At 31.2% G+C, this 14,033-nt stretch overlaps 1 protein-coding gene across 1 annotated transcript; it reads right to left on the minus strand.

Moving 5' to 3' along the window:
* Positions 1 to 10,410: 10,410 nt before the first annotated feature.
* LOC108761523 (uncharacterized) lies at positions 10,411 to 13,175 on the minus strand. The gene is made up of 10 exons (XM_018508126.1): positions 12,981 to 13,175; positions 12,631 to 12,696; positions 12,415 to 12,556; positions 12,026 to 12,301; positions 11,760 to 11,906; positions 11,546 to 11,654; positions 11,314 to 11,472; positions 11,034 to 11,230; positions 10,807 to 10,876; positions 10,411 to 10,723 (listed from the first exon to the last, which is right to left on the minus strand). The coding sequence occupies exons 1-10, from the start codon at positions 13,067 to 13,069 to the stop codon at positions 10,602 to 10,604; spliced, it is 1,377 nt and encodes a 458-aa protein (XP_018363628.1). The 5' UTR covers positions 13,070 to 13,175; the 3' UTR covers positions 10,411 to 10,601.
* Between the last annotated feature and the right edge of the window lie 858 nt (positions 13,176 to 14,033).

Raw genomic sequence — 14,033 nt, forward strand, 5'->3', positions numbered from 1 at the left:
AGAAGCGTAATACTTTGACACAATTTAAAAGAAAATTTTATGTTAAATTGACACATTTATAATGTTAAATTTAACTGAAATTAGATTCTATTTTAATTTAGACGATGCTTCTGTGATATTTAACATATGCAATGTATATTTAACAGATATTTACTAAAATATGTAACTAACAGCAGATCATATTTCTTCAGTAAAATTGATATTTATAATAGGGTACAACGGGATAATTTGAATAGCGGGGAAATTTGGATAATAGTAAGCGTTTGCAAGAATTTCAAAAAAATTTGAGACGTCATGTTTTATATTCGGAGTTATAATAGTAGCAAAGAAGATACTGTAGTCTACATATTTATGTAGGTTTGAAAAGGTATCTGTGTATCTGGAAGTCTGTGGAGAGTTTTATATTAAGCAAGGTAGGTAGAGAATTTCGGTTGTTACTTCAGGGCCAAATTATGGATGAGTTCAAGTATTTTATTACAAAATTTAGTTTTTGTTGTAATTTTAATGTTCATTTTCAATGTTGCTCAAATTACTCTTTAAGATATCCAAAAATTGCCCCTCAAAATTGAGCTTCATTAAAATTGTAGAGAGAAATCGGATAATGGCACTACGCCTCAAGATTTCAAGATCAATTTTGTATACTTTGGGTAAATATTCCTTAAACATGTGAATTTCCTGCTACATATTTAAAGTAACGATAAAATTATTATTTTTCGTGAAATTGTTTAAAATGTTTGAAATTATTTAAATTACCCCGCTGTACCCTATTAAATTAAAACACACATTTTATTCATTTATTCTTAGAATTTATGCTTTAAAACTACATTATTTTTATGTTATTTTTTTACTTACCTATAAATTGTATTATTTTAACACTGAGAAATGTAAAATTTTAATGTAATACAAAACATTCGAATAGCACAATCACATTATGTTAAATTAATATTCGTATTAAAAATTCAACACAAAAATTTTAACAAGGATTTAACATAAATACAAAATGTTTTTTACTGTGTAACTAAATATTTACTTAGAATAAATAAATGTTCAAAAAGGAAACGATCCATTTCCACTTTATAACACACAATTCACATTTTCTTGCTGGCATATACATATATAAGAACACTACAGATAACTATACCTGGATTAAATATTATATACGCGTCAAACGAGTGTAGTCAAATAATATTGTAATATTAATGCAAACGATTCGAAATCAATAAAAAACCAGTCGTCTTCGAATCAAAATATTGTCCTGTAGATTCGCGAGTGCGACATTTGGCGCACATAACGATCCACCGTTAATTATCAACGCCAATCATCTCATTACAGGCACGGACCTGCTCGCACACGCGATCGAAGTATCGGGAATACGGTGTATTATCCTAGTCTCGATCGTACGTACTGTAACGCTGATGAACGTGCGCTTGATGGAAACGATTTTGCGCGCTCGCTCGCGATCGCTGCCGAAACGCGGTAATAGACAGTTTACATTCGGCAATTCCGGTGAACAGTGAAACGTTTACCGTAGCAGTAACCGATCGTTACATCCGCCATACGTTTCCCGATAGCGGCACGGCCCCTTCATGAGTTACTGAATCCGCAATCAGCGAGAGAGCACCAGGCGGCAGAAGCCTGCAAGATCGAGTGCAAACGGGAATTCGTATCGCAAATTTGTTGTCGGGATGACAGTGATAATCAGATGGAAGCATTATCTTTTTAGGACACTAGAGAATTAATGCGCGCGAACGGAACACGTTGTGTCGCAAATTTGTTGCTGTGATTGACGACTGGTAGCATTATCCTTTCAGGATATACGAATTAACGCGCAGCCTTCGATCGATTCCCAGAAAATAAGTAGTCTCCCTATAAGCGCAAAATATTCCTAGAACGTTATACGGATATTATTTAAAAAAATTAAAATAAGTTATAATAATATTTTGAGAATATCATATAATAATTTTTAATATTACGAGAGTATTCTATAGGTTATATCCACTTACAGAATATCTTTGGTATTGTATCCTTAATATCCCTGACATATATATATTATTAAAATATTTATAAATATTAATTATTTTTAATTTAGTGCAATTTGAATCCAGTAACGAAAAGTTCTTATCGATCTATGCTGTATCTTGTGCTAAAAAAATGTTTTGGCGTGATTTTAAGTACATATCCAATACTACAACTGCGCGCTAAAATCATTTTCAGTCTTTAAACGTATACTTATTCTGAACAGATGTAGCAGTTTTACAAATTAAAGTAAATGCTATTACAATACTTTTTAATGTTTGAATAATATTACAGTAACATTAAATAATGTTGCTTTTAATAATAATACAACATTATGAGGAGTGGACATAATATAATTAGATGGACATCCATTAATATTTCGAGGACATTATTTAAAATATTACATAATTTTTTAGTAAAATATTCTCGAAATATTACATTTTATATTCTAAGAATATGTTTAAAATATTACTTATAATAAATAATATGCGCCTATAAGGCTAATCTTCTCGTCCGTTATTCTTCTAATTAGAAATGTTATTTCTACTTTTAAAAAATGAGATTTCATATAGTTTTTTATCGAAAATATCAACAAGATGTTCATTTAAAAAACGCTTAAATAGCTGAAAAACTCTAAAAGTCATTGAATCTTAAAAAGTCAGAGGAAACGGGGATGACATTCCAAACCCGAAAATTAGAAATTTAATGTAATATAATACATATCTATTAATCTAAATTACACTTTAAATCTCAATTCTAAAATTAAAAAAGATCTATAATATAATAAGACAAATAACGTTCCTGAAAATGCAGTAGACAGCCAATCAGATATGGATCCAAATATTGAAAAATAATATAGCTGCATATCAGAAAAAATAACGTCAATTTTGGACATGTGTTAAGAAGTCATAAGTCATGAAATTATAGAAGAAAATGTATTTAAATATCGCTGTTGCATATCGATTTCGGAATATAATTATATAACGCTTTAAGTATTCCACAAACATTTCCCAAATTTTTTGTATCTGGATCCAAATCATAGTTTGATCAATAAACTATATTAATTATTTTATTTTTTATTTCTTGCCTTAGCTTCTCTTAACAACGATGTCTTATTAATTACCTTTTCTGTAAACATCTGTGAAACCTTTAAACTCTGAAACGTCGTTTTTGCTCATTTTTCCCTTTACGCTTTTCTCTCTTAAAATAAACTTCTCAATCAAGCAAACTTCTCACATAAAAGATCACGTTCGATACCACGCACTTGAGGGATTTCTCGAAGATCCCTTTGAGTATCACGCATCGATGTTTCAACCGCAATCACGATAGGTATATATACGAACAAGGCACGAGATCGGTCAAATTAGAGTTTTCAGCGGTCTACCCGCGATCGACCGGGCGCAAATTCGAGAAGGGGCCACCGTCAATGGGGGCAGGTGAGCCAGGCTAATGCTCACGCATGCATGAAGTGCGGTGGATCCCGCTGCACTTCAGATGCATTCGGGCGCGATTGATGCACTCGAAGATGTAGGTTCGTTATTTTGATAGCGCACTCGCGCGATCGCATTCAGGGGTACCGTCCGCACCGAGTGCCGCGTCAAATCGAGTTAAGGAAGCACCCGTGAGCTACGTAAATAGCTCACCGAAGTACCTCCGCCAGCCAGGATAGCCAGGATCGCAATAATAAATTGCAGTTAAACAGTTAAAGTGGAGACTGCAAGTTAGAACTGTGCAGAAGAACGGTGAAATCAACTACGTTAAAATTGCTTTACTACACATATATAGTCAGGCGTACGTTGCAGAAGTTTTAACAATTTCGCACAAAATTTTCACGATCGTTGCATTGTATTATGTAATAAGAGCTCATCTTAAAGTATCTTCAACAATCTGATATATTTTCTGAGTTATTTTAACACATTAAACATTTTCCATAAACATGTAGAATTGTTATGTTATATGTAATATGTAAAAGTTCTTAAAATTTTTTGATTTTAATAGAAACTTATGTAATATTTTCAAAATCTTTGCTGTATCGAAATTTTTGTTTCTTGCAACAGTAGAATCAATTCTTAATTTTTTTATTAATTATCGAGTATATAATTGCATTAAAAAAATTAATTTTATTTTGGATATTTATTTCTTTAGCTTATTTTAAAGAAACTTAAATATGTAAATTGCTTTTGAACACACATTGTCCTTTATTTATCTATCATACACACAGAAAAATACATACTGTATGCAAATAATAATTTGTTTTAAGTATTTTAAAACCTCATATATCTGCAAATCTATTATAAGTTCATCACAAATTAAATTTATTTAAAATATATTCTGAATCTCCCTAGTAAGAGAGTTTAATGCTTCAATCAAAATTATTAGATTAAAACTTCGATTTATTTTATAATTAAAGTTATTTCTTTGATCAATTTTATAATATTGTTTAGAAGAAAGTAAATTTTTGTTTTAAGTACATATTAATAAGTATTTCCAAAATTTGTAATAACTACATTTTAACATTATTATCAAGAAAATATTCTTCATCAAAGATGATTGTTATTTAGAAGGAAAAAAGTAAATTGAATAATCACTTTTTTTAGCAATAGAATGATATTTTCCTATGCATAAAAGCAAAAGATAAAAATAGTTCGCTTTTAATGAATAAAAATAAATTAAATTTATGGCAGAAGTAAGCATTTTGTCAATTTTTCTCATAATGATTCACGTATAATAAATAATTGTACGTAAATGAAATATTTAACACATTTAGGCTTTTTATTAAAACTATTCACTTCTTATTCAATGTATTCAATTACGCAATTTACATTTTATCGGGCGTTGAATCACAATCAAGACGAACGTTCTGTTTTTATCGCGTTACAAATTCAATTTTTCACAGTTTACCATAAATGTTGTCAGTCGCGTAATGGAGACCGTGTTGAATTACCACGTTCTTCATGAAGGTACATTTCAACAGATAAGCCAAGACACCGGCGTATACCGGTGGTTAGCAGAAAAAGCGGAAACTTTCGGGGCAAGATACGTATAATGCGAAGGAGCAACGGCAGCGGTGTTGGGTGTGCAGAGAAAACTAAAGAACCAAGCATCCGCCCTTAGGTATCACTTCGAGCATGTAATGCATCCGTGCACCTACGTGCGGTCTCACCCTTTTCTTTTCTCTCCTCGACGGCTTTCACGGCTCCGTGAACCCTTTCGAACGTGTCCGCGATGCGATCGCAAACGATAGTGTCCCGAAATATTTTGACCGCACGATCCTCTTCATTCTTACAGCGAGCTATTTCAAGCGTGCTTCTGACAGATGAACCGAGAGAAATATGATAATAATAACAATAATAATTTTAAAACATATGAATAAGACTAGTCGACAAAATTTTACCTTTTTTTTATGTTAAATTGATCTGAGAGGGCGTTCCTTGTATTATTTATTTCCTTATATTTTTACGTTAATTTCAAATCTGTTTTCCAAATTTATGAGAAGAGCAGAACTTTTAAATAACATTTGGAAATTCCTCTACATATTTCCCTTGATCTTTTCTACTTAGAATAAATAAATAATTCATAATAAAGGAATAATTACTGAACTATAACATGATTTTCTACTTATTATAAAAGTTTTCGAATAAATCGTTTTAATTTAAAAAAATAATCCGGAAAAAATTATGTATATGGACACATTTTATATACAATTATATATAATAGCATATAAAATATGTCAATTTTTTATATAATTATATAGAATTTTATATAATTTTATATAACTATATATAATTATACATGAAACATTTTTCCCGGGAAATCATTTTAATTAAGAAAAAGTATCATTGAGAACTGTTAGCAAACTGTATGTTTTTTTAAAGATAAATTGATTAGAAAAAATTGGAACCCATAGAACAAATTCTTGACATTAAAAATCAGAATATAAAAATATTTAAAACAAATAAGAATCAGTCAGACTTATCCATGTAACCAAATCATTGTGTGTGTATGTATAATTTATGTACCGTTCTTTATAGAAATTGATTTAATTCCAAGGAATGTCTCAGCGTTAAAAGAGAAAGTGTATACAGGATAAGATATAAATTTCCTTTCTCACGCAATGCGCACGTATATCACAATAATGGAAAACTTCCGACTGAAAAGAAAGTGAAAACTATAATTTAAACTGCCGTTACCGCGCGAAAAAATTTCGTTTATACATGTTGCGGTAGTCAACAGCTCGGGCGCGTCACCGGCAATTTTTGCGCGGGAGTTTCGCGAAATTACGAGGAACTTAGGGCTAGCTGGCAGTTGCACGTGAACAACACGCAAACTCCCCTAAACTGACACGCTGCACTTTCGTGCAGCCGCCAGCGGGTGCCGCTTCGCAAACGGCGAAACTAGACGCAACACACAACACCGGCTTGGCCATCTCTCTTTGGTATTACTTCGGGCATGTAATGGAGCTCACCAGGTCGACGGGAACCGAAAGGTGCATCCTTTCCAGGCAAATACCACCGTGGTACCAGCAGCAACGCGAGAACAAATATTTGATAGAACGAACGGTGCATAAATCTGTACCGAGACCGGGACTGAAAAGCAACGCCAGCAAATATATGCGAGATCGCGAGATCGTTATTTATAATATTATTATATAATAATAATAATATTCACGTAATATCTCGTGAATGTATATAGAAGCTCAATCAGAAACCGGAAGTGATAGCCACAATTTTGAACCATTTTAATAATGAAATAATCACTAATGCTTCTGTGAATATCTATAATATTGAATATTTGAAACGTTTTCTTTTCTAATTAAATTTGAATTTGTTATAGAAAATTAATTTCAGGTTTTAATCATATTTGTTAAATTAATTGACAGTAAAATCGTATTTTAAAATAGATAGAATTACGAAATATATCATAGAAATTACAAGAATTTCAAATACTATTTTTATTAATAAAATAGTCGCCGGCGCTTCAGCAATATTGAATATTTAAAATAAACGCGTTTTGATCTAATATTTCTACCTTCGTTAAATAATAAAAATAAATAAAATTTTAGATTTTAATTTCATTAGGTAAGCTAATGAAAGAGAATAAAACTAAATTTTAAAATAGTATTTACGTTTATAATTAACTAGAACGAATTCAAACAATTTTAATCACCATTGTTTTAACGCAGTATTAAATATATCTATTTTCTGATATATACTCATATCCTTTTTAAACAATAAATTAATTTTAGTTTAGCGTTGGTTGTATTGATTCAAATTTAAAGTTTTAATTAATTTATATATGCATACAATTAATTTTATAAATGAAAAGACTCGACAAAAAACATACTACAATCCCAATCGAGAGAATCTCGCAACAAGATAATACTTTTTCATATGTACTTATTACTTAATAAGTACAAAAAGAATATAATCTTTTTGCGTTAATCTGCAATCCATTTTGTGCTCGTGAAAAATAGTATTTTCGCAATGTTCCTTCAGTACATACGATATGTGTATTTGTCCGATGAAGAAAAGAAAAACAGAGTTTCTGAGAATATAACATTTTTTTTAGCACAAGCTTTAATTACATTTTCATATAATACCTATAATTTATTTATCCTACGTTTAATTATGTTCTATAATTTATAAATGTATATACATTAATTTACTTTGCTACATATATATTCAATTTTATTTAGCATAGATGTATGTAGAGAAAATGAATAGAAGTAGGGGACGTGACATTTTGCAATAAATCTTGCGTAATGAAAAGCCCGAAATGCGTTCCTACTTTCGGCAAATGTACGCTTCCAGTGGAAATGCAATACCTCACTCACGACTCATTAACGGATTGAAATCCGATGACTATAAAAGGGGTACACATTTGCAATATTGCACCTTTTAATGCTCTCAAATTCAAATCGCAAAAAGTTTACTTCGGTAAAAAGGAGGATCGATATCGTGAAAAATTGCCTGAGCGTAGAAAAAAAACAGAGGACGCTCTCTCTATTTTTCAAAGTTCTTCGGCTGCGTTTTTCGCTGGTAAAAGAAACCACTCGTGTACACAACCTTCGACACTAATTAGTGTATTCCTTGCAAATTACTCGACGGTAATTAACGAGTTCCCAAAATAAACGACGTTCAATCCGTCGTCAAATTTGCTACGGTCTAATATTATTTTAATTCAATGAGGATGATCTCGTCGTGGGGGGAACGCTAGAGAAAATAAATTGTCGCAAACATCAGAAAGGTATTTTTTCTTACTCAAGAACACATCGCACTTTATTAAAATCTTTTAATGGTACACGTCCATTATACGGTTTTTTATACGTATAGTAAATGACATTTAATTACATTCTGCGTAAAAGAAAACAAATAAAACGAGAATAGTATGTAATGTTGGTGAAAAGTATACATCGCGCTTTTTTAACGATATAAATTCTATATTCTACATTCCTCCATAACATGATACAATAAACGGATTCCGATTGCATTATTTCAAAATAAAATCGAAAAATAGAAAAGTTTTATAATTTCTTGTTCGATTTTTGCAACGTTTTTATTTTCTAAACGTCATACTTTCGATAAGATAATTTTCGTTCAGTTACAACTAGATCGTTTGTCCGCGAGTACACAGAGAATGGGTAAAATTACACAAGGAACGCAGACGTTACATCTAGCAAATTTGACAAATCCTTGCTTGCTCACCGATCATTAAGCTGAGTTGACATAAAGCGCAGCCGCTAGGCTACCAGTCGAACAACAGAATGTTTTCATTTCTGCCGCATTTATCGTTCATTCATCCCGTGCAATTTGCGCGAATAGCATTTGCAATTTATTAATTCTCAGCAATTAAATATGCAATAGGCGTTGTAGTAAAGCATTATGTTAAGTAGTCAATGTATCATTTATTAAGGTACTTGTACTATGAATAAGCTATAACAAAGTAATACCTGCCTTGATGAAAATAAAAATCGGAGCATAAATCGGATGTAATTGGAGAGTAACAGAAACGTAAACGAAACTCTTAGAAGGAGAAAATTGGAACAATAAAATATAAAAGAAGCATTTACGCTTCTTTTACATTTTGATGTTTCAATTTTCGCCTCGTAGAAATTTCGTTTACGCTTTTATTACTCTCCTATTACATTCGACTTACGCTCTGATTTTTATTTTCATCAAGGTACATATGTAATCGCTAATTGATAAATATTATTTTACGATTAAGGTACAAAATTTATCACAACAAGTAACAATACTTTTTTATAAAAATATGTTCTCGCACCAATTATTCGCAGCGCACCTATGCATTAAGAAAGATCCCAGATAGCCAAATAAGGGCAATGTATTGCCATTTTGTTGTCACTTATTCCGCATTCAATTTCACCAAACTAAAGCCAAGGTGGTTCCACAAACTGTCTATTGTTCTGACGTCACGTAGTCTTCCTTAGAATTCAGCAAACTGCTGGCAAGTTATCATCATGCGTGCAGTAAGACGTAAGCGTGCCGTCAGTTTGCTATCAACATGACGAGTTTATTATCAAATTTATTTATAAAGTCTATTCTCAATGTATACTCATAATTTCATAAACTCATGAAGTCTATTTGCCCTCCTGATGCTAACTCAGTTTCACATTAGATTCCAATGACAGCAAATTGTCGACAAGTTGAAAACAACACATGCAGTGCACTAATTTGTCCCATATGCTAAATCTCGCTTGGCTATCTGGAATAGTACAATTCCTATAAGTGAGATACTAAAATAGATTAGTGTGAAAAATATGAAAAGTAGATCCATTTTATAATACAATAACATAATTAACAATAATAATGAAGGACTCTTGATAATAATACAAAATAAATATAATAATAGGGCATATAAGAGTCAATACACAATTAAATTATATATTTAAAAACGAAATATTACATGTTTCGGTCTTAATATTAGACCCACTATCTAGCAAACATCTGAAGAGAGTCTAATATTAAAACCGAAACATGTAATATTTCGTTTTTTAAATATATAATTTAATTGTGTATTAACTCTGATATGCCCTATTATTGTATTTATTTTGTACAATAACATAAATTTCAATATTTTCGATATACTAAAATAAAATATACTAATTTTAATAACTTTTATGGCCATCATTTTTCCATCATTATAAGATAAATAAAATACACTTATCATTTTAAATATAGCGCAATATGCTTATAGATTATTAGTATAAAAATTAATTATTAATTTAAAAAATAAATAATTATTAACTCTTACCCTACTAAAGGGGGTCACTAGTCACCGAGCGATTCCTATTCGTGCAAGTTTCTTTGAGTAATTATAAATGTTTCGGTAATTATAAAAATTATACATTTTATTATTTTCCAAAATGAAGTGCCAATATTTATTCTAGAAAGTTGAAAGCATGTTGGTAAATTTTTACAGATTTTTTGAATCATTCTGAATAGATGAAAAAAACGGACGGATTCTAGTGTCCCCGTTAGTATGGATGAGGCACCAAATTGTATCCAATAAGGTAAGATAAACGTAAAATCATAAGAGAAGTATTATATACGCAACGGTGCGAGCTGTTAGTAAGGTAGTAGTTTCTCTTCTTTCTTGATACATTCCACATCTTCATCTGGTTTTTTTTCACACTGACATTTTTTATATCTTACTAAATGATGCATGTCGGCATCGCCTCCAGCAAGATCTATGCAATAATAATAATAATAATTTCAGTACTTATAAAAATTAGAAATTACAAATATCGTGCTATTTTCTTTAGAGCATTACCATTATCTTGTCCCAAGGTAATTTGTTTCATTTTTCCTGAATCTTTCAACCTCCTTTTTAGTGAAACTTCCTGTAATAAAAATATGTATGTATATAGATTTGAATGTATTTATATTATAAAAATTTTGTATTATATATATATTTTTTTCTGAATATTACAACTAATTTAAAACCAACCTAACGAAAAAAATTTATAATTTAAAACATAATAAAAATATAGTTAATACCTCATAAATCCTCTCAATGTGGTCTTCTTGATTTTTATTAGAATTTTGTCTACCTTTCATTCCAAATTTGAAGAATGGTCCAAAACCGAAATTAATAGATCCACCAATCCAGGAAAACGGAATCAATATAATACATATGCAGATGCTCAAGAAAAGGGCAATTATGATGGGAAACTTGTACAAAAAGTTTAATTTACCTATGAAACAATGCATGACGTAGTTAATAAGTCAATATTAAACCTCTGTACATATTGACAATAAAACAAATTACAATACTCACCGGTAGCATTATCTACAAATTCAGATATAACAAGTCCAAGGTATGTTAAAGGTTGAAAAATAACCGTAGTGAGCAAATTAGTCAATACAAGTGCTGGTGTCACTTGCAGTCTAGGATTCGTCATAATCGTTTCATAGTATTTTTCACAATTGTTTGTAGCTATAAATAGATTTCTACTTACAAATAATACATTAATGTCTCGAATACATCTTATATTATAAATAGTACTTACGAAAAAGCCACTCAACCATCTTGTCCCAGAAATTCATTTTATGCGGCTGGCAAGCAATTGGCATTTCTCTAAATTGTGCTTGTGCTGCCATTAATTTAATTTCTGCTTCCTGCAAAATAAAACAACTTTTAAAATAAAATATCTACAGTCATCATTTCGTTCCAAGTACAAGTATATACGAATCTTCAAAACATTTCATTACACTATAAATTACCTGTACAAGTCGCCACCAATTTATGACAAAACTAATTACAAATATAACATCAATGATGAGAAAGATAAGTAAACCTCGAGACCATTTTTGCCTCCTCAAAATCATAAAACTAGCTATGACTGTAAAGAAGATTATAGTTATGTCCCACTGAAACAATTTAGAATGTTAATCAGATCCACATTACTAGATATATAAACTCAAAATATAAAATGTATCTTTTAATATTTTATATATATATATATATATATATACTAAATTATTCTTACGTGGTCTTTTATAAGTGATATATAATACGTCAAATCTTTCATAAGTGATATATAATGTATCAAATTCTCTGATGTTTTACTCAAAAGTAAATTGAAATAATAAAATGCTTTAGCTATATAGTCGCATGCTGAGTATTCAGATCCTGTTATCGCATTGATAAGAATTCTGTCAACTTCTCTGATAGAACCTTGACCGTTCACAAATTTCCGCAAGTATTCAAGTTCTGAAGAAAACACTTCTATATTAAGCGTTCCAACTAATCTATCATCAATTCTCTGCAAGCAAATTTTATCCCATTGTATATAAATAAGAAATTTTTATATTGAGTTTATCAAGTTATTACAAATGATTTTAGGCTTGACTCTTCCAATTATATACAGCAACTTACTTGCATCTCAAGCTTTGATAATAATATGGCAATCAAACGTTTGTAGAAAATTGCTTCCTGAGTATTTCGTTCATCTGGTTCTCTATAACTACACGATTGTGATATGGTGAGCGATTGATTCTTCTCTGTCTCTGCTACTGAACTAAAATTTAAAGGAAAATGATTTATTTTGTACCTCAAAATTTTATATCTTATATAAAATAATATAATTTATACCTAGTTAAATCTTCTTTTGCAAACATGTAGAAGAATGATTGTATTTCTGTGAGCTCAGGAGTGGATCTGAAATAAAAAATACATTCATGTAGAAGATCTAAAATAAAAATACTCATATGTTTATGTTTACATAAAAATGCAATTAATATATTTATGTCTTGCAGGAAAACTTTTGTAATTGTATGCAGTGAATGGATCTTGTTTATTTAAAAGTAATGACGAAAATACTGGCAAGCATATAGCTTGGAAAAAATTATGCTAAATATATAATATATAATGTATTGTTTAAGTAATACGCAATGAACTTATTTCTGGCAGTAAAATGTGCACTAGACACCAAAAATACTCACGGTATCTCATCATCCTTCTCACAATAAACCTTCAAGAAGAACACACACAGGTAAGCTACAATGTAAATTGACATTTGCAAAAATTGCATGTCGTCGTATCAAACGCTCCTACGCAGTCTTTAAAAATGTTGTTCAATGCCGTTCTATTATGACAGAAATCCGAGATAAATCAAATATTTTCGGAGACAATTAGAAAAACACATGCCGGTTTAAAAAAAAGTGTGATTTTTCCTATACTGTACAGACTAGAGTCCTATATATAGAGAGAAGCGACATTGATGTCCGAGTTCCTGATTGGTAGTCTGATACGTATTCTGATTAGGTATCCCCTCCTAAGTGAAGCAGCCATATTGTGATCGCAGCTGCATATTACATGTAGCTGCACATGTGACAGAGATAAATCAAATATTTTCGGAGACAATTATTAGAAAAACACATGCCGGTTTAAAAAAAAGTGTGATTTTTCCTATACTGTACAGACTTACAGACTAGAGTCCTATATATAGAGAGAAGCGACATTGATGTCCGAGTTTCTGATTGGTAGTCTGATACGTATTCTGATTAGGTATCTCCTCCTAAGTGAAGCAGCCATATTGTGATCGCAGCTGCATATTACATGTAGCTGCACATGTGACAGCGACACCTGTGGCCGCCGACTGTGGTTGTGTCTCACTTGTCAGAATGCAAAAAGAATGTGTATTCAACTAATAATGGACCAATCACATTGAATCAGTATCATTGTGATTGGTCCATTATTGGTCGGCAGTCAGAGTTGGCAGTCGGGTCGGCTTGTAGAGTCGGTAGTCTGATACAGGCTTTAGTTGTAAGCGATCGCAAGTTTGTTGCGACAGTCAATCTGAAGATTGCATTTTGAAATCAATAGGTGCATCCAGAAGCACGACCGCTCATTGAGCGCTCATTGAGCGGTCCGCGGTCGTGCTTCTGGATGTACCCATTGCTTCATATTGGCTTAAGATTTAAACACAATAGGCACAGGGTGGTTTCCATTTGATGACACAAGTCTGCACAAGCGTCGTTCTATCCTCGTTGACA

This window comes from Trachymyrmex cornetzi, unplaced genomic scaffold (assembly GCF_001594075.2).
Source record: "Trachymyrmex cornetzi isolate Tcor2-1 unplaced genomic scaffold, Tcor1.1 scaffold25, whole genome shotgun sequence".
Lineage (NCBI taxonomy): Eukaryota > Metazoa > Arthropoda > Insecta > Hymenoptera > Formicidae > Trachymyrmex > Trachymyrmex cornetzi.